General features: G+C 41.1%; 1 protein-coding gene across 7 annotated transcripts; it reads right to left on the bottom strand.

Annotated features, from left to right (window-relative positions):
• Positions 1-1,406: 1,406 nt before the first annotated feature.
• On the bottom strand, positions 1,407-18,104 carry LOC137346652 (TATA box-binding protein-associated factor RNA polymerase I subunit D-like). Of its 7 annotated transcripts, XM_068010297.1 has the most exons (7): positions 17,502-17,954; positions 16,572-16,640; positions 16,077-16,435; positions 12,818-13,211; positions 8,505-8,677; positions 5,881-5,938; positions 1,407-3,497 (listed from the first exon to the last, which is right to left on the bottom strand). In XM_068010297.1, the coding sequence occupies exons 3-7, from the start codon at positions 16,373-16,375 to the stop codon at positions 3,312-3,314; spliced, it is 1,110 nt and encodes a 369-aa protein (XP_067866398.1). In that variant the 5' UTR covers positions 16,376-16,435; positions 16,572-16,640; positions 17,502-17,954; the 3' UTR covers positions 1,407-3,311. The 7 variants fall into 7 exon arrangements, with proteins under 7 accessions (XP_067866398.1, XP_067866397.1, XP_067866396.1 ...); XM_068010296.1 differs by lacking the exon at positions 17,502-17,954 and adding an exon at positions 18,011-18,104 and having other exon boundaries at positions 16,077-16,640; XM_068010295.1 differs by lacking the exon at positions 17,502-17,954 and adding an exon at positions 17,966-17,989 and having other exon boundaries at positions 16,077-16,640.
• Between the last annotated feature and the right edge of the window lie 522 nt (positions 18,105-18,626).

The raw sequence follows: 18,626 nt of genomic DNA, 5'->3' as shown, positions 1-18,626 counted from the left end.
AAAATTTAAAGTACCGGTTAGGGCTCGAAGCCCTTTAAAAATGGCGCTGGCGACTGCGCGGTGGTGCCGGATGCCGTTGTGGCCGCTCTGCCCCCTCCAGTTAAATGAACCCCCACGCGAAATGTCGCGGGTTTCAGCGACGGCGCATCCGCGCCTGAAGGCCGCAGGCTTCAAAGCGCTTTGCTGTGATTTGCGGCGCGCTAATAAAATTCAACCCCTTGGGTCTTAACCTTTATTCACAGAAATGCGAATCACTCCAACAAGCACCTATCTTTAGGAAATCTTGTTTGATCTGAGCCAATCATGAATGGTAAAACTTTATTTTCCAAACATGGAGCACCGAGCAAAGGGATTGTGATCAATAACAAAGACAAAAAGCACTCTACTTTTAATGGCTGCAGTATATGCGAGGGATTAATGTCAAAACATGCATTATGCAGCACCTTTCATGTTCGTAGAATGTCCCAAAGACCTTTGCAGTCATCTGGCAAATTTCTTTCATAAGCCTCAACACCAATGGGTGACAATCACAATATTCTTCACACACAAAGGAATGAAATGGCTATTCAGTGATCAGTGATGTACTGAATATGACATCAGACTGATGAGTAGTAAAAGGATAAAAATGATTTAGCTCTTTTAAGACTTATCCGTTTTCAGATTATTTGATTAAAGCCAGTGTTGAATCTTGATTGATCTTCATAATCCAAGACTTCAGTCGATGAGACACAAGAGACCAAAATCCTTACACATAAGATCGACTGAGATTTTCACAGGTTCAGAAGAAATTCCAGCCTCTACAATGCAGGATTGATGCTGGAAGGCCAGCTCAAAAAGTATTGTAAAAGTAAAGCTTTGGGTGAAGACAACTGAGTAGGTTTGTGGTGACAGAAGGAGAAAAATGGGTTGCGTGAGGTATTGTTGTGGGAGTGCGCAGAAAGCATTTCCTGACTTAGCTTGAAATAGCAGGCTGGAAGGTTGAGGGACTGGAGGTGGGAAGTGAATAGTTTCTAGATAATTAAATAGCAACATCAAAGGCAATAGTGAAAGTCTGGCAGATGTGTGCACAGCAGTTTCAGTCAACTTCCAGAACTTTTTCTGAGGAGAGTAAATAAGTTGGGTAGAATTAATGGCATTGGATATGGAATTACAGTAGATACAGCTAAAGCAGATTGTGTGCGATTTGTGGAAAGAACAGGTTTGATGGAGCAAATAATCTTTTCTCATTCCATTAATTACTCATGTTTTCTTACTCATATTTTAACACAGGAATGCTTTATGTATAGGTGTGGAATGCCACAGAATCTCAAGAAAAAAAATATAAACTAAATAAGCACATTACACTAATCAGTATAAACAAAAAGCAACATAGCTAATCCAAAGGACAAAATTGAAACAGTTTTTTTTAAAAGTGTATATGCTTTATGGATGTCTGTACAAAAATAAAACATTTTAAACATTCACTCCCTCCACCACCGATGCACAGTGGCAGCAGTGTGTACCATCTACAAGACATACTGCAGCAACGCAAAAAGGCTCCTTCGACAGCACCTTCCAAACCTGTGGCCTCTACCAACTAGAAGGACCAGGGCAGCAGATGCATGGGAACACCACCACCTGCAAGTCCCCTCCAAGTCACACACCATCCTGACTTGGAACTATATCGCCGTTCCTTCACTGTCGCTGGGTCAAAATCCTGGAACTCCCTTCCTAACAGCACTGTGGGTGTACCTTCCTCACATGGACTGCAGCGGTTCAAGAAGGCAGCTCACCACCACCTTCTCAAGGGCAATTAGGGATGGGCAATAAATGCTGGCCTAGCCAGTGACGCCCACATCCCATGAATGAGTAAAAACAAATTATCACTTAACTATCACTTTTCTATATAAAGGCATGTGACATCTTAACAACACTCTGACACTACAACTGATATGGCTTCGTTTAAATATAACAATTCCAAATTGAAAATGTTGACAGTTGTGTACTATGTACTGCATTGAAAAGTAAACAGCTAAAAAGGAGAAAAGTATTTAGGTGGAGTCTTCAGAATTAAAATACTTCCACTCTTCCCCCACTGAGTCTCAAAACCACATTCTAAAAATGACGTCTCAGGTATAAAAGAAAGGCCCTCTACTATATTATGTGTATGATGCATACACAAATAAAAAACTCAAAAGTTAATAATCCATTTATTAATTATTAATAGACTAGGTATGGTGCTCCTCAGTAACATTCAACAAAATAAAATACAGCGTCACGAATTCAAATCATGTGGATCAGTAACAGGAGCCTGTTATCTATTGCTTTCCATCACAATGCCAGCAAAAAAAATTCCATCAATCTAATCCAATCTCCAATTTTCAGTGCCAGTTTTCAATCCAACTTCTGCCAAAATAAATCTCCTTTTGAAATCATAGTCGTCAAATATTAAATGCAAGGTCAAAATTAATTAAAATGTTAGATTTGGATCCTTAATCTCTTACATTTGCTTTTCAAGATATTAGTTTTAGGACATAGTTTTTGTTGCTACCCCTGCTTGTCCAACCTCTAGTTTGCACATCACTACATTGCATGTTAGTTGCGTATAGAGCGAGTACATTCTTCACCTTGCACAAGGTTCACTCCAGCATGACAATTATATACTTCAGTTGCACAATATTCTTACTACTACTATGTTCTCGACAATAGAATGCCCTCAAAATCAATGCAACACAACTTTTTCCAGACAGTCTAACCAACAAGAAGTTATTGATTTCAATTATGAACACCCACACATTGCATTGGCAAGCCACCTCAAGCCAGAATATTAACTGAGTGCAAACATCATATATATTCATAAACTTCTACAGTCCAGCAACTATTCTGTTCATTCTTAAATAATAGCTTATGATGGTTAGCCAGTGAAATAGTCATTCCCACTAGAATTTATTCTTTTTCTTTTTAGATAATGATAAATTTATATCATTGTTAACCTGTTCCACTGGGTCTTTCTGCTCTAGGGTAACATTTCTTGCAGAGATACTGTTATAAAGGACCTGGCGCATCATTGATTCACATTCCATTCCCTCTGAAACTTTTTTTTCCTTTCTGTGATAATGATCTGTATTCTCTGTTCTGCCACATCCTTTTTGAGTGCTTACTGGTCTTGGAATTCTTCATAAAAAAAGGAAGCCTGTGTTCTCTCATCTTCCAGTTCATCTGATGGCACACAGGTAATTTGTAGACTGGCTGGGTTAAGCAATGGACTATCTGGGGTTGCCTGGTCTGCCAACTGTTCTGGCAAAATTCATCTAGTTTTGTGCTTGAAATGCTTAAGTAGAAGGAGATTTTGCATTGCCTGGTTTTTTTAGTTGAACTGTTACCCGTTTATTTTTAGCATTGTCTTTACTTTTTCCATTGGTTATACGTTTGCCTTTAGTTTTGCCATTGGAGTTTTTTTTCCTAAGGCACTTTTTCTTTTTCTCAAACCTCTTTTCTGTTATGAAGCAGCTGTTATCCTAAAAATAAAACAAACATTATGAACATAGAACAAAATAGCTGTCCACCTACATTCCCAAATATTATCTATGAACATTAAAATTTGAGGTATTAGTGCGTCAATAGGCAGATTGAGGACCGTAAGGGATAGACAACAATATCAGGCTCGGGGATCAGGAATCAGAACCAGCTATGGAGCTTTAATGAGTGTCATTAAACTCCTACTCCTGCTCCTAATTCGTATGTTCGTATAATAATCAATCTCAAGGCACCAAAAATTGCCACAATGTTATGTGTATGATACAGGTACATTTAAATGTTTGTAAATCATCTAATATAAATATTAGCATAACTGAACATGCAGTGAAATAAAATCCAAAGTTTCTCCAGTTCAAATTGTCATTCACGAGTAAAAGTTTGCAATCTGGGACAGACTGCCAATGAACAAGTGCAGTAAAATTTAATGTAATATTTTCAACAAACATTTTTTAATTTGATGTGGCAAAATAAATCTTTGATTAAATTTTAGTTATAAACTTAATTATGCATCTATTGATTGGTATATTCTCCAGATGGTGATAACAAGTCTGAAATTTGTTATTACTCAAGTTTTGAGAAATAAATTTTCAGATGTACTTTAAGGCAATGGTTTGGAAAGTTTTCTATCGGGGCAGCCTCTTGCAACTCTCTTAGGGACTCCCATGAAAATTATACTGTGAGGGACCCTTTACCTCAAGAGTCAGCCATCTAAACACTGTTAAACAGTGCTGGAAATGTCTTTTTTCATGTATAGGCAAATAAATAAATATGGTAATAAGTCAACAAGAATAGAAGAAAAAATACAAGATACTGAATTCAAGACGTATCCAGTCTAGACAGACAGAAGTCTTAAGACCATGTGGACCCCAGTTTGAAAACATAATTTAAGATGCGATCTTGAATTTTCACAGCTCCAGTGATTATTTTATTACACTAGACTTCCAAATCAAAAGCATTTCAATATCAATTTCTTGCACTATCCTCTGACTCTTGCTTCCCCTCTTCGGATCGCCCAAAATGAGGTGAAATATTGTCGCACTCGAGAAGGTTACAGAGGTAGCAAGGGGCGAGGCCATAGCAGGATTTAAACAGAGAAATGAGAATTGTAAATTTGAGGAGTTGGGGGGAATGGGAGTAAATGCTGGTCAGTGAGGACAGGGTTAATGGGTGAACAGGACTTGCTGCAGGATGGGAAATGGGCAGCAAAGTTTGGGACGAGCTGAATGATCTTCCTGTGATGAAAGTGTTTACCAAAAAGCAGCCTTAAAAGAAATGGGGTGAAGCAAAAAAAAGTTGAGAAGCCAAAAGATTATGGGCTTGATTTTGCATTCCCGTCATTGGGAGTGGCAGTGGGCCTGGAACATGGCGGCCATCCCCCACGCGACATGGGCCGTCGCAATTATGCGACGGCCATTTTACATGTACATGGCAGCCGCCCCCCCTCCCCTCCCCCAATCGCTTGGCGGGGCGACCTTGGTAATGCCGTTCACAGCGTCACCAGTTGAAGGTGGCCTGTGCAATTTTTGAAAGGCTCTGTAAACAGCACACCATAACGCAGAGTTTACCCCTTTCCCCCCCTTACTCATTAGAATGCAAAGTTCACCCCTCCCACCCCCCCACTCATCAGAGTGCAGAGTTAACCCCTTCTCCACTTCAGTGGCGTCAGCTTTCCCTGGATGGGCAAGTGAAGGTGAGTGCCGCACATTGCGCTGAAGATCGGGAACTGAAGGTAAGCTTGCTGTGATTTAGATTTTAATTCATGCAAATATGTAATTTAAATATGCTAACTCGGGTCCCGTTGCTGAGTGGCGGAGGGGCCGCCCAGGAGCTTCCCCGCTGCTGGGTAGATCCGGCCCGGCAATCCTGGCATCAGGTTTCGTTGCGGCCGCTGCCGCTCCAAATTATTGCCATCCCACACCCCCGGAACCCGACCTCAGGCTGGGAACAAAATCTAGCCCCATGAAAGGGACAGTTCTTCAAATACAAAATTGTTCTGGCTGGCTTGCTTTGGGCCATTGTATAAAGATGACAGTGCAGAGCACTCACAGATTACATTTACTGAAACTTTGACACTGGCAGGTCTTACAAATTCCAGTACTTGAGTGTCTATTTGATGCCTTCTCTCTTGGTATGAACATTTAAATAAATGTTCTTCAATAACTTTGAGTTTTTTTTTTAAGGTGGGCGATAAAACGAAATTACAGATAGATACACTAAGGGAGTTCATTCATAAATCTGGTACATACCTTTGGTTTGAGAATACTATCCATTATTAGTCTACTTGATTTTACAAATATAATGTACCATTTGCTATTAAACTTAAAACTCCAGAGACTACGTATCCAATATAAATTATATATTTACCACAATTTTCACATCAAACTTGTCTTCATTTTCAGAGTCTTCAATGCAAGTTTCATCACTATAATATTAAAAACATTACTGTTACAGTAGTTTATCATAAAGTACATGTTAAATGACAGAATGTCTTAAAAAAAAGTTCCTTTAACTTTAAACACTGCTACTTTATTGATGGGCACATTGCTTAAAAAGTTAGCCTGAACCTAAGTGCCTTAGTCAAGCTGCGGCAGTGTCATAATTCAGGATTCTCCTTAAGTAAACCAGACCTGATAACCATAAAAAAAATTTAATCCTTGTTTCAGTGGCTGAAATAGAATGAATATTTTTAAAACTATATAAATCAAAGATTCTTTCAGTGAACTGAGATTTAATGCTTTAAATTTGAAACTCCTTCCAGTTTATCATGTGGGTTGTTCCCTGCAAATACCCATATGCTTCTGTGGACCCCCGCAAATACTGACATACTTTTGTAGCAACCTGTTTTAATTTTCAAAAAAATTAGTGTCAGCTACCCAGAATAAAAGTGCTATCATTGCAAAGTATTTTTAAAATACATTTTTACGATAAGGGAAAATAAGATGTGTAAGTCAACAAAGATGCAGCGTTGGGTTATGTCAGTCCTGAGAAAGTCCCGCAGGTGGCAGGACTCTGGGGCTGCAATTGACCGGCGGCAGTCAATTAACAGGCTGCCGTCCAATTCAGGATGGCACCGCACCCCCACCCCCCCCCCCCCCACCCTACCATATTGCCAGCCTTCCCGCCTCCCCACCTGTCTTCAAAGGGCTGGGAAAATTCAGCCCAGAATCTGACAATAGATGGAGAGATCTCCAATTGTAGTTTCTATGGAATCAGCCCGAACAAACTAGGATTCCAATATGTAAACCTGGAAATTAAAATTGGTGAGATTCACGTAAGAACAGGAGTAGGTCATTTAGCCCCTTGAGCCACTTCTGCCATTCAATGAATTACTGACATCAGTATTCAGAGTGGCCCAGTGCAAACTACAGGGGGACCACAAGCCCCACTAGAACAGAAGATGCTGGAAGGTGGGAGTAGATTGGGTGGCTAGTTTTTCTCAGCCAGCGCAGACACGATGGGCTGAATGGCCTCCTTCTGTACTCTAACTTTTCTATAGTTCTATGATTCTATCCCCAGAAATGGAAACCATCATAATTAACATATCTAATCAATACTTGGTACTCTCAGCCAGTTTTGTTAGGATTTATCAGAAATGATTGCTCCTGATGATTAAAATGATTTCAAATTGGATACAATGGAAAATATGCAGATTTAAGGATACAGATTAAAGAATGACCTGTCTATAAACAGGTTGTTTATGTACATTTGTTAAACATGGTTCACTGACTATTACCAGTGATAATGAATCCATTCCAGATATTGATAAATAAATATTTCAGGCCTCTTAACAGGAAACACCATTTTTCATCTAAGATGGCGGCTAACAACTTAAAGCCAGTCATTGGCCAGTATTACTCTTCCAACTGCCAGAATTTGTTTTGGTATAGGGATTAATCCCTCTTCTTCCCCACCCACTCAGTTCCACTGGTGTCTGAAACAGTGAATAAATACTTAACCTGCTCCACAGCTTCTACCAATATTGGTCTGAGCTGGTCTTGGGGAAAATAAGTTTCCAGATCCACTTTCCCCATCACCCTCCGACGATGTGCATAGTACATGTCCAGAATGCAATCTTAATTGCATGGGAGACTGAATTTGCATCCATCAATGCATTAATGCTCTCATAATTTGTGCTACCAGTTCAAGAGTCTTCCAAGCCAATTTAGTCCACTCCTCTCCAGGGACCATTGGCTCACACTGAAGCAAGTTCGAACAGGTGCAGTTATCCTAGTATCTCAGCCAAAAGGCTATTTTTTATTTGTAAAATTAGATGGTGAGTGTCAGTGAGCTATTCAACTGCACAGACTCCACAACTGGGCCCAATCGTCCTCATCTGACATTGCTATTTGTGCATTTCCTAGCAGAAGTCACTAGATAGTGATCAGGAGTGGGAACCTTGGGTCATTTTCGTCTCCGTGGCTCAGGGGTGGCGAGAACAATTGGATTGTTCCCATCACCTCCACGGCAAACATCAGGAAATTTAGCACAGACTAAGGGTCAGAGCTGGAACCCTCCTGCTCTGTATGACACAATTTATAATGAGAAGCAACTGAAGCAGTCTCGGAACTAATCAAGACTAGAGTGGCACAGTGGTTAGCACCGCAGCCTCACAGCTCCAGTGACCTGGGTTCAGTTCTGGGTACTGCCTGTGTGGAGTTTGCAAGTTCTCCCTGTGACTGTGTGGGTTTCCGCCGGGTGCTCCGGTTTCCTCCCACAGCCAAAGACTTGCAGGTTGATAGGTAAATTGGCCATTGTAAATTGCCCCTAGTGTAGGTAGGTGGTAGGGAATATGGGATTAATGTAGGATTAGTATAAATGGGTGGTTGTTGGTCGGCACAGACTCAGTGGGCTGAAGGGCCTGTTTCAGTGCTGTATCTCTAAATAAACAAACAAAAAATAAATAAAAACAAGTAAGACTAGCCAAAAGGACCTCTTCTGATCCGCCAGGAAACTAGGTGAGATTTTACACTTCAAAAGTACAAACTAACCTGCTTTCCGGTAAGGGCGAAATTGGTCTTTTCTCATCCAAGTACTTGTATTGTCTTATTGGGCCACAGTCTCTCTCTGTGCAGTCCACATTTATTTTTTGTAAGGACTTTATGAGGTGGTTTTGACATTTTAATTCCTTCATGTAAGTAAATAATCCACACAAAGCTGCTTGCTATAAATTAAGAGAATGTAAATGTTAGAGCATTTACCAGAATAAGCTCCAAGTCACAGGACTTGTTTTTAAAAAGCAAGCTTTTAAGTTGCACTGTGATGTTGATATTAGTAATAAATACATGAACAACTGTATGTGAAATCGTCCTCATTATTTAACAAAGTATCAGTTATTTTTAGCTTGCAATACCCTTTTAAAAATAGACAAAAACATTTCATAAGAATGCATGAACACACAAAAAGCTTGCAGTACATAGGTAGAATAGAAGGTACAAACCAGAGACATAGGCTTTGAGAGAGTTGCAGAGGTAAGGTGGCATAAAGCCATGAAATAATTTATAGACAACTATGAAATCAGTGAATTTTGAAATCAGCCTGCTGGGAGATGGGATGCCACTGGAGACTGGTGAATGACAGGACTGTTAGGTGCTTAATAGGTCTTAGTGTGAGATTGGATGCAGCTAGTGACGTTTGGGATGAGCTGGGATTTTGCATATGTTGCAGCTTTAGAAGCCTACAAGAAGAGCACTGGAGAAATTGAGCCTGGAGGTAACAAAGGCGTGAATGAGGGTTTGAGGAGTATTTCCACCATTGTGGAGATTAATGGCAGAAATATTAGAGAGGTCGAAGTAAGCAGTCTTAATGAACTGGTTGCAAGATCAGATCAGGATCAAAAAATGCACCGAGGCTATGTACCATTGGGTTTATGCTGAGCAAACAGTCTTGAAGGGGGAATGGAATCATGGGTTTAGGTGCAAAGATTCTTTCAAAAAGATGTTGAGCTGGGGAAAATTCTAGGTCATGCGCAACCTGATCTCAAACAACAGAGTAAGAGTTCAGGATAGTGGTGGAATAGGAGATGGGGAAGGTGCTGGGGAAGGAAATGGTGGATAATTTGTTACAAATTCCACTGGTCTTGTACCAGATAGTCTCTTGGACTCAAGGACAATGGTCGCTGCCATAACCATTCTTTACGATTTGGAGTACACCTTGGTCTTCTTGGGACAAAGTATAAGGGCAGAGGAGTTAGTGATAGGCATGGAGAGTGGAATGGTGAAAGAGAGCTCAAGGAAAGAACTGAAATGGCCTTGTCAGTGATTGTGAACTCAGTAGTGGCATGGCCGTGTATGACAGCTACATCAGGGAGGAATACCAGTGCTGTGGGTAGATTACATGCAAAATGAGGATGGCGCAGTGGTTAGCACCGCAGCCTCACAGCTCCAGCGACCCGGGTTCAATTCTGGGTACTGCCTGTGTGGAGTTTGCAAGTTCTCCCTGTGTCTGCGTGGGTTTTCTCAGGGTGCTCCGGTTTCCTCCCACAAGCCAAAAGACTTGCAGGTTGGTAGGTAAATTGGCCATTATAAATTGCCCCTAGTATAGGTAGGTAGTAGGGAAATATAGGGACAGGTGGGGATGTGGTAGGAATATGGGATTAGTGTAGGATTAGTATAAATGGGTGGTTGATGGTCGGCACAGACTCGGTGGGCCGAAGGGCCTGTTTCAGTGCTGTATCTCTAAACTAAACTAAACTAAAAGCAGAAAAATCACAAGTGACAAGGCAACTTAGGCGATGGTTGAAAGTATACAGGTTGAAGAGAGTCACTTGGTGCACAGCCCGAGTGAGGAGAATAGGGGAAGGACCTCAGGGAGGAAAACACAACAGAACTTGTAAGGGGTGGCGGGCAGGGTAGCAGACAATGAGGGCTTTAAGGAGAGGCAAAAGAGGATGGTAGACCATAACGTACCCAAAGAATAGTAAATGGCAGAGCAACACTGGAAGAACAAGATGGCAATTGCAGATCACCTGTGGTAACTAGGCAGAGAATCTGGTTCCACAGGTTATTTTGCCCAAATCACCGTTCGTGCATAAACCAAAATAGTGACTGCTGACAGGTTAATTATTACAGGGCTATCAAAGCAGAACCTGAGCCTGTCCTCATGAAACATTTATACTTGTGAACTCAACAGTCAGGGTGGCTGGACAGCAATATGGGGAGGAGCACTAGTCAAATTTCCTCTCTCTAACCTGACGGCACTCAGGTCAGGGTTCCTTTGCTGAGAGCAGCTAATTCAGCACAAACTGGGGATTCAATCTGGCATCATTCTGGGATTTATAGTTCAGCTACTTACTGCCTTACCTAGCTAAATATCCAAGGGAGCTAAAGTCTTTTGAATACTATACATGCTATATATAAAAAGATTTGCATTTACATAGCACCTTTCATGACCACCAGAGATCTCAAAGCACCTTACAGTCAAGTACTATTGAAGTGTAGTCATCATTGTAAGGGAGGAAACATGGCAGTCGATTTGCGTACAGCAAGCTCCCAAAAACAGCAATTAGTAATCTGTTTATGTGATGTTGATAGAGGGATAAATATTGGCCAGAATATCAGGGATAACTCTGCTATTCTTCAAAATAGTGCCATGGGACTTTTTACACCCATCTGAGAGGGCAGATTGGCCCTCAGTTTTATGTGGCATCCAAAAGACGGTAGCCTTGATTTTTATGCTCAAGTCTTAGAGTGGGACTTGAATTCGGAACCTTTTGACTCAGAGGCAAGAGTGCTACCAACTGAGCCAGGGCTGCCAAGCCAAACATGCTAACAAGGAAAGGAATGAGAGGAATAGAAAAGCAGAGCAGTTAAAAAATTTCACAATTTCCCAGTAAGTCTTGTAGCAATGAACAGCACGAGTGATCACCTAAGCATGGGAAAGGTGATCTAGACCACTGATGGGAAGCTAAAGATAATAAAGATTGTTTCCCTGGGAGCAGCATCAGAAGGTGAGGATTCAAAGCAACAAAACCACCAAATGGAGGTAAATTTGGCCGACATTAACCGGACCTATGGACAAAATGAAAATGTGTTGTGGACATGTGTGAAAAGCCCAGACACCACAAATAAGTAACTGCCCCATCCCCCCATACTCCACTGAGAATATAATTGCTCACTAGCAACATCCTCAGTAAAAATAATAGTGCTTTAAGAAACTTTGGTTCCTAAAGTTAGACCTTTTTTATGTGCACTATTTTTCTACTGTCTCTCCATTAAGCATCCCTATGCCATACGTTGTTAACTAACGAAATGAGTGCACAAAGTATCTGCTCCCAGACCTTTGTCAATGGCACGATAATCAGTTTGAGTATGAGCCAGGGTGACTGAAAGCCAACTTTGTCACTCTTTTTCTAGGCATTCACTAGAGCCACTCGAGTCTCTTGAAGATCTTTTTAACACTAGGGACATGGCATGCAAAAAAAAAATTATCTGGTCAACAGTGCACTTCTGATTAGTTTGCAGTAGGTTCTTACAACACAATTAACCAAAGAACATTAAATATTTAAATAATATAAATAAAAGGTTGAGAAAATGTTAATAGCTGTTGTGAATCAATGTGGGGAATTTTTTGCGCTCCCCGGTGTCAGGTTTGGAGGTGAGGAGAGCATATAATCGGGCGGGATGGTGGCACAGTAGCAACCCCGCCACCTTCCCACCTCCACCCAAATTAAGTCTGGGGTGGGATTGCCTTCCTGCCCCGCTGCCAATTAAATTCCTTAAGCGGGCGATTAATACCCTAACCGGTCACCTCCGGTATTAGCCCAGCGACGTCTGGGCCTGTCACCGCATAGGGAGCACACCCATGCGGGTTGCTTGCTGGCTCTGGGGAGAGGGGTTCCCTTATTAAAAGCACTTGGTGCCTGAACGAGGGAGCCCGCTGACAGCCACCCCCTTGCCCCGGTTGCCGTCCCCCCCTACACCCCACACCACGCGAAACCCCTCCCGCCCTGACTTAGCTGTGGCCTGTTTCCAGTGTCTCGGCTGAGTCCAGTATCGGCGGAAGCCACTGCCTCCGTGGTGGCGTGCTCGGGTAAAGGGCTGCTGGCCTCTGATTGGCTGGCAGCTCTCAGCAGGCATGACTTCTGCCACCCAGGTCCCTGATCCAGGGGGAGGCCTGCCGTTTTCCACTTTAGTGCCTAATTGGCATTTGATCTGGTGGGCCTCCCCAGAGGAAGCGATGCAGGGCTCTCGCTGGAGCTTTTGCTGGTGGTCGAGACCCCCGTCACCAAGACAAAATCACAGGCAATATTTCAAAAATTATAAGATGCATGACTCAAAACATTATTATATAACACACTATTTACCTCATATGTAAAAATCATCTTAAATGGCAAATGCTTCCTTCCATACTCCTTCTGCACAAATGGAAACTGCAGCCCTCGTTCTCTCAACCTCTTCCTCTTCTCTGCTGCACTTATGGATGATTGAGGCCTTCCCCTTGGGCGTCCAGATTTCTTATAGACGGAATTGTTTTTGGATCGCTTGCGTCGTCGCCGTCTTCTTACTTCACCGACCTTCACGAAATTTGGACGACCTAGGTCTTCATCTGAATCAGATGAGCTCTCAGTGTCTTCTGCAGTTTGATTCCTGATGGCTGATCTGGTTAGAAATTTTCCTGTACCCCGTCTTCTTGCCTTTCTTACTGGTATGGATGGACACTGTGTTTTAAATAAACTACTCGCCGAATCGGAGCTAGTCCTAGAAATAAAAAAATACATTAAATTATATATATTGAACAAAGACCTTCACTATACCACACAAGTATATACTCACAACAGCCCATTACCAAAAGATTTTAAAAGTAATTCCATTTCAGGAAATCTGACCGTGATTATTGTTAAACTAGTGGAATTTGTAACACTAGATATTCTCTTAAGTTCAGCATCATTGGCTACTCCCATAAACAGACCTTGCATCCTCTATGAGCAGGAGTAAACGTTTACTACCAAATATCTAGTTTAACAATTTTGTGACCTGAAGGTTGTCACATAGAATCCTTGTTGTGTATGCCAGCAACTGTAATCTTGTATGTCTCACTTTCCTGACTTTATGGAAGGCAGACTGAAAAACGCTTTTGTGGGAAAAGGCAAATCAACAAACTGTTTTCCATACACAAATTAAAACTCTACAGTTTTTGCAGTTGAGTTTCATTAATTTCCAACAGCTCCTCTTTTATAAACATAATAAACTGTGCCACTGTTCTAGGCAAAAACTGACTTACATGCTAGCTGTTCCTAAGCTACTGGATCATGCAGTCCTCTGTTATGTGCTCACCTCAAGTCTCTGTACCCAGAAAGGAAGAATGAAAGACAAAGACAGTATTATGACCCCCTCCCTTAGCTTTAAGTGCAGGGGATTGGCACACCAAGCTGTCTATTATCACCCTGCTTCCTTTTGATGTCATAGTTTAGTTTAGACCTCTGATGAGTGAATGAAAACCATTCTGCCATAAGGTCAAGAAATAAGAACAAACTTATCAATCCTCAATGTCTTAAAACGAAAGTAATATGCAAATATAAACAGTTGGATGGCTGGTCTGTCTCTTTTTGGATAGCACATTAACAAATCCAATCATTAGCCCTTCAACAGACAATGGTCAATGTCTACTGGCTTAAATATTAAATCAAAAAATGCTGAGTTAACCCTTTGTAAGTCAACACCAAATTATCGAAATTTTGTAAGTTAAAACAAATCCCATACAAACCATATAGGTAAAAGTCCCAAAATGCTAGTTATCCATTGTTGGAGAAAATCCAGATTGTGCCCAATTGTTGAACAAATTCTCCGGACTCAGACGTTGAGAACAAACACTTTATTGCATGATATCATGGGAGAACACACTTTTCCTAAAGGCGGTCCAGTGCTACTCCCAAAGAGCTACGGATCGCCGTGGATTTATATAGTATAACAGAGGCAGAGCTAACAGTTTCACAATTAGATAAACGCCCACAAGATGATCACAACACCGCCTACTTGACTGTGCACCATGCAGAGTCCGAGGTCAGCAAAACATCAGTTTCAACAATAACAAGCTAGTTCCTTAATTCAATGCCCACTCCAGACACCATATCTGGCCGTAATGTCTGATTGTGGTTAGCTGCTCTGTCTACAATTTATGACCGTTGGTTGTGGTTAGATTAGCTACAAGCTGTGTCCTGCTTTTCTGCTTCTACAAAGTTAAGTAATAATTAGCAAAGCTCAGAAAAATTTCTCCAACATCCATGATCCACCTCAAGCTTGTGACACAATCTTGTGCTCCAGAGGATATTTACAAGTATGACTTTATGTTGGAATAATTTGAGCGTTTGGATTCTGTACATTCCTGTATATAATGCAATCGTTTGATCTGAAATGAATTCACTCTGGATTATGTTCTCTCCCTGATGAAATACCCCTTTGTTACTTTAACCTCTGGAATAGGTGATGGAGCATAATTTTGATTTCGTCCTAGTTCTAACCAAAGCAGTTAGCACAATCGATAGTAGTTACCTCAAAAACAGATTAATTGTGTTAAATGCATACATGCATTCACAGTGAGAATTAGTTTGCAGAAGTATAATTGCAGTGCTTAATAAACAACTAAAACTTTAGAATAGCTGGAAGCTTATTTTTTCCTCTGCTAATAGTATTGAAGGAATAGTGGATGCATACGTTATGTAGTTTCAAGGACTAGGAAAATTTGAGTGATACTGAGTTCATCTCCGGCAGCTGTCAGCACTAGTTGGCAGGGAAAGGACAGGACTCCCCCCTCCCCCCCCATTGCCCAGTAATTCCTAGTAGAAACTGTACGTGTGTGGAATTTGGGCAACAGATCAAGCTCAGCTATGAAGCTTATCTAGAATGAATAATGGCTAGCTGAGGGAAAAAACTGCCAGCATATGTAATAATTGCCTTCAGGAGAAGATGAGAGAAAATTAGAGGAAGAAAAGCTTTCCTTTAAACTTTCAATGACCCCAGAGTCTCAAATCATATTTAATCAAAGCAGGCATTGATAACCCAACAAAATATTTCTAGTCTAGTGCACTGAGAGGTAGCCTGATCCATGTGATCAAGGGATTTAGATACCCATGTACATAAATCACTTTCCCAAAAGGCTATGGATGCTGTGTCAATTGAAATTTAAAATTGAAGCAAACGATTGTTAGAAACAAACTTTATATAATGTCTCAAAATGCTTGAAATATAGTCATTGTTGTACTACAGGAAAGGTAAGGGTATCAAAGGATATGGAGGAACGGTAGGTAAATGGAGTTGAGGTATAGATTAACCATGATCTAGTTGAATGCTGCAAAGGCCTGCTTCTGCTCCTTTGTGGATAAAGTTTTAAGCTCGATAGCCAGCCCTAATACCCATCATAAATTCTGGTTCTGTTTTAACTACGTATTGTGCTTTCTGATTCTTCAGTTGCACTGGTATTGGGGACACACTGGAAATTACATGTGGTACTTTAACCTGGGAAAATATTCACAACAAATAAACAAACCAAAAATACTTACTTCATTGCTCACTAGTTAACAATGCACAACTAAGAGTTAATTTTTTTTTAAGTACCCTGTACATTACCGATCTGATAACTCCTCTGCATTTCTTCCACTGCTGGTAGAAAGAGAAAATAAAGCGTTGCGTGCAGGTTGATAACTCAACACACTCTGCTGAGGTTCATTTTGAACAGTACCAGGAACATGATCTCCTTCTGAGCTGTGTATGGAGATGGCTGGGTCCACTTGTTCAGTAACCATTTTCATTGCCTTAATGCTAATGTTCCGCAGCAAGTGCTCAGTCTCATCCCCTTCATCCGAAAATAGCAAAACGCTATTTTCACTCTCATTCTTTGCACCCATCATATTAGTTTCGTCTTCCATTTCTTTCTGCAGTTTTCTTCAGCCTTGCTGTGCAAATCCGATCAAAACAGCCAGATAATTCTAATTGAAAAAATTGCAATTTATATAAATGAATATCAATATCATATTGCGTGACAAGGGAAACTATAGATGTCTAAATTATATTGCACAGTGGTAGGCAGATAAAGCCGATATTCTTGCAGATTGGATTGCTCACTGGTGTTTCATGGAATGATTGAATAGTTTCGCAGTTGCACTCTTTTCCTGTTGAGCTGGAGCTGGTCAACTAAAAGAAAAAGAAATTCTAATTATCACGAGTACAAGTGTGTATCAAATGTGAAAGTACATTATATTTACACATTAACACTCAACCGGTCATTTTTCTACCAACAATCCACTCCAATCCATTTTCTCATCCCAATACGTAGTTTTCTTTAGAGCAATTTTTATTAGTTATGTCGAGAAATTTACAGCTAGTTTGGTATATGTCCATGTGAACACCACCAGTGTGGATCTTGTAGTCCCCCAGTTATTGACTTGCAATCCTAAATTGGAACTAGCCTGGTTGAAATGCTACTGCTAACAACCTCTATTAAAAAAAAAGATAGGATACAATACAAGGCAAAAGCGTTAAGGCCTGTAATCTGCCTCTTTACTGGGATGTCTTACTTAAAAGGAGCGGATGTCAGAACACCGAGGGATTTTAGCATAACAGATCTGATGAAGCTATAATCTATAATAATCTTCTTTGGCCTCCTTATCTCGAGAGACAATGGGCCTGCAGGTGGTCAGAGGTGTGTGGAGCAGCGCCTGGAGTGGCTATAAAGGCCAATTCTAGAGTGACAGGCTCTTCCACAGGTGCTGCAGAAAAATTTGTTGGCTCTCCCCTTGCGCTTCTGTCTTTTTTCCATAATACTTGTAGCAATAGCATATCTTGGGAAATTAGTTAATATTCCATCAAATGCTATAACCACAGAGTATTGTAATATCATTTTGATTTATGTAATTGGGCCCTGTAATCACCCAAATGCAGATCTATCAACGTCAAATGTTTAAAGTGAGATTTATGATCACAAAGGAGGAAGCACGTTATAAACACGTGAAGCTGTGTTTACTTTTCATGAGTTAGTCAAAACTTTTTTTTTACATCAAACTGGTGCTTAGGACTTCGTTTTCCACTTCAGTTATCACCACACTTCACTGCACACAGGAACTGTACACTTTTACAATGAGTTCATTTCACCCTGTGATAGAGGAAAAGCAGCTTCTCCATTTTCTCTCAATAGCCACTGCCCTTTGCAGATGAGCCAGAAAAACCAGCCTTAGTTCACAGCAGGGCGGCTCAAAATAAATTAGGGCCAAATTAAAACTTAAAAAAAAATGTAAAAAAAATTTAAGACTTAAAAAATGAAACAATAGTTGGGCACGTTTATTGGGAGCGGCTGCTAGAGCAGGAGCTGGAGTCAAGGTCTCTTCAGCCCAGTGTGGGTCCAAGTCTGCAAGAGGCGCAGCAAAGAATGGGGCCGCGCTGATCGCTGCCACTGCCGGTATCGGTGCCTCCTCTCCCCCGTTACCGTCTCTCCCCCTCCTAAAATTCAGCCTCCACTTCACCTGCAACCCGGTCCCTTCCGAGGAAATGCACGATCGAAGTCTTACCCGACGGTTCACACTCTTCAAAGAGCACCAGACCAGCTTCCCCACACATCTCACCGGCGCTGCATTCAGCATATTAACATCAGACTTACTGCAGGTTTCTGCGTGAACGACAACGAGCAAATTGTTTTTAAAATGCTAATAAGATTTAATACAGTTTATTTTTCTATTTTCGAAATGTATAACTCGTGCTCTTGGAGACGCAAAATAACTCTTTCACCCAATCAGAAAGTTTGTCAGAAACTTGGAAATGAGTTCACTGATGTGCCCCATTTCAGCTATGCAATATGATCTTGTTAACAAAGCAGCGGACATACTGTCAATTTTTTTTAATATTCTTTCTTGGGATGTGGGCGTTGCTGGCGAGGCCAACATTTGTTACCCGTCCCTAATTGCCCTTGAACTGAATGGCTTGCTAGGCCATTTCAGAGGGCAGTTATGAGTCAACCACATTGCTGTGGGTCTGGAGTCACATGTAGACCAGACCAGGTAAGGATGGCAGATTTCCCTCCCTAAAGGACATTAGTGAACCAGATGGGTGTCTCACATTCTTGGTAATTTGAGCTTATGCTTTCAGATAAGATGTTAAACCGAAGTCCTGTCTGCCCTCTCAGGTGGA

This window comes from Heterodontus francisci, chromosome 30, assembly GCF_036365525.1.
Source record: "Heterodontus francisci isolate sHetFra1 chromosome 30, sHetFra1.hap1, whole genome shotgun sequence".
NCBI classification, from domain to species: domain Eukaryota; kingdom Metazoa; phylum Chordata; class Chondrichthyes; order Heterodontiformes; family Heterodontidae; genus Heterodontus; species Heterodontus francisci.
Note: the sequence above shows the minus strand (reverse complement) of the source record. Positions and strands in the feature narration are given on the sequence as shown.

Bases quoted from the DNA above. Each gene is read 5' to 3' on its own strand.
- LOC137346652 (XM_068010296.1), bottom strand. From the start codon at position 16,375: ATGGAAGACGAAACTAATATGATGGGTGCAAAGAATGAGAGTGAAAAT. The intron at 13,212-16,076 runs GTAATGTACAGG...TTTTATTTCTAG, and splicing joins GCAGAGGAGTTATCAGATCG to GACTAGCTCCGATTCGGCGA. The intron at 5,939-8,504 runs GTTAGTTTGTAC...TTAATATTATAG, and splicing joins TCGCCCTTACCGGAAAGCAG to TGATGAAACTTGCATTGAAG.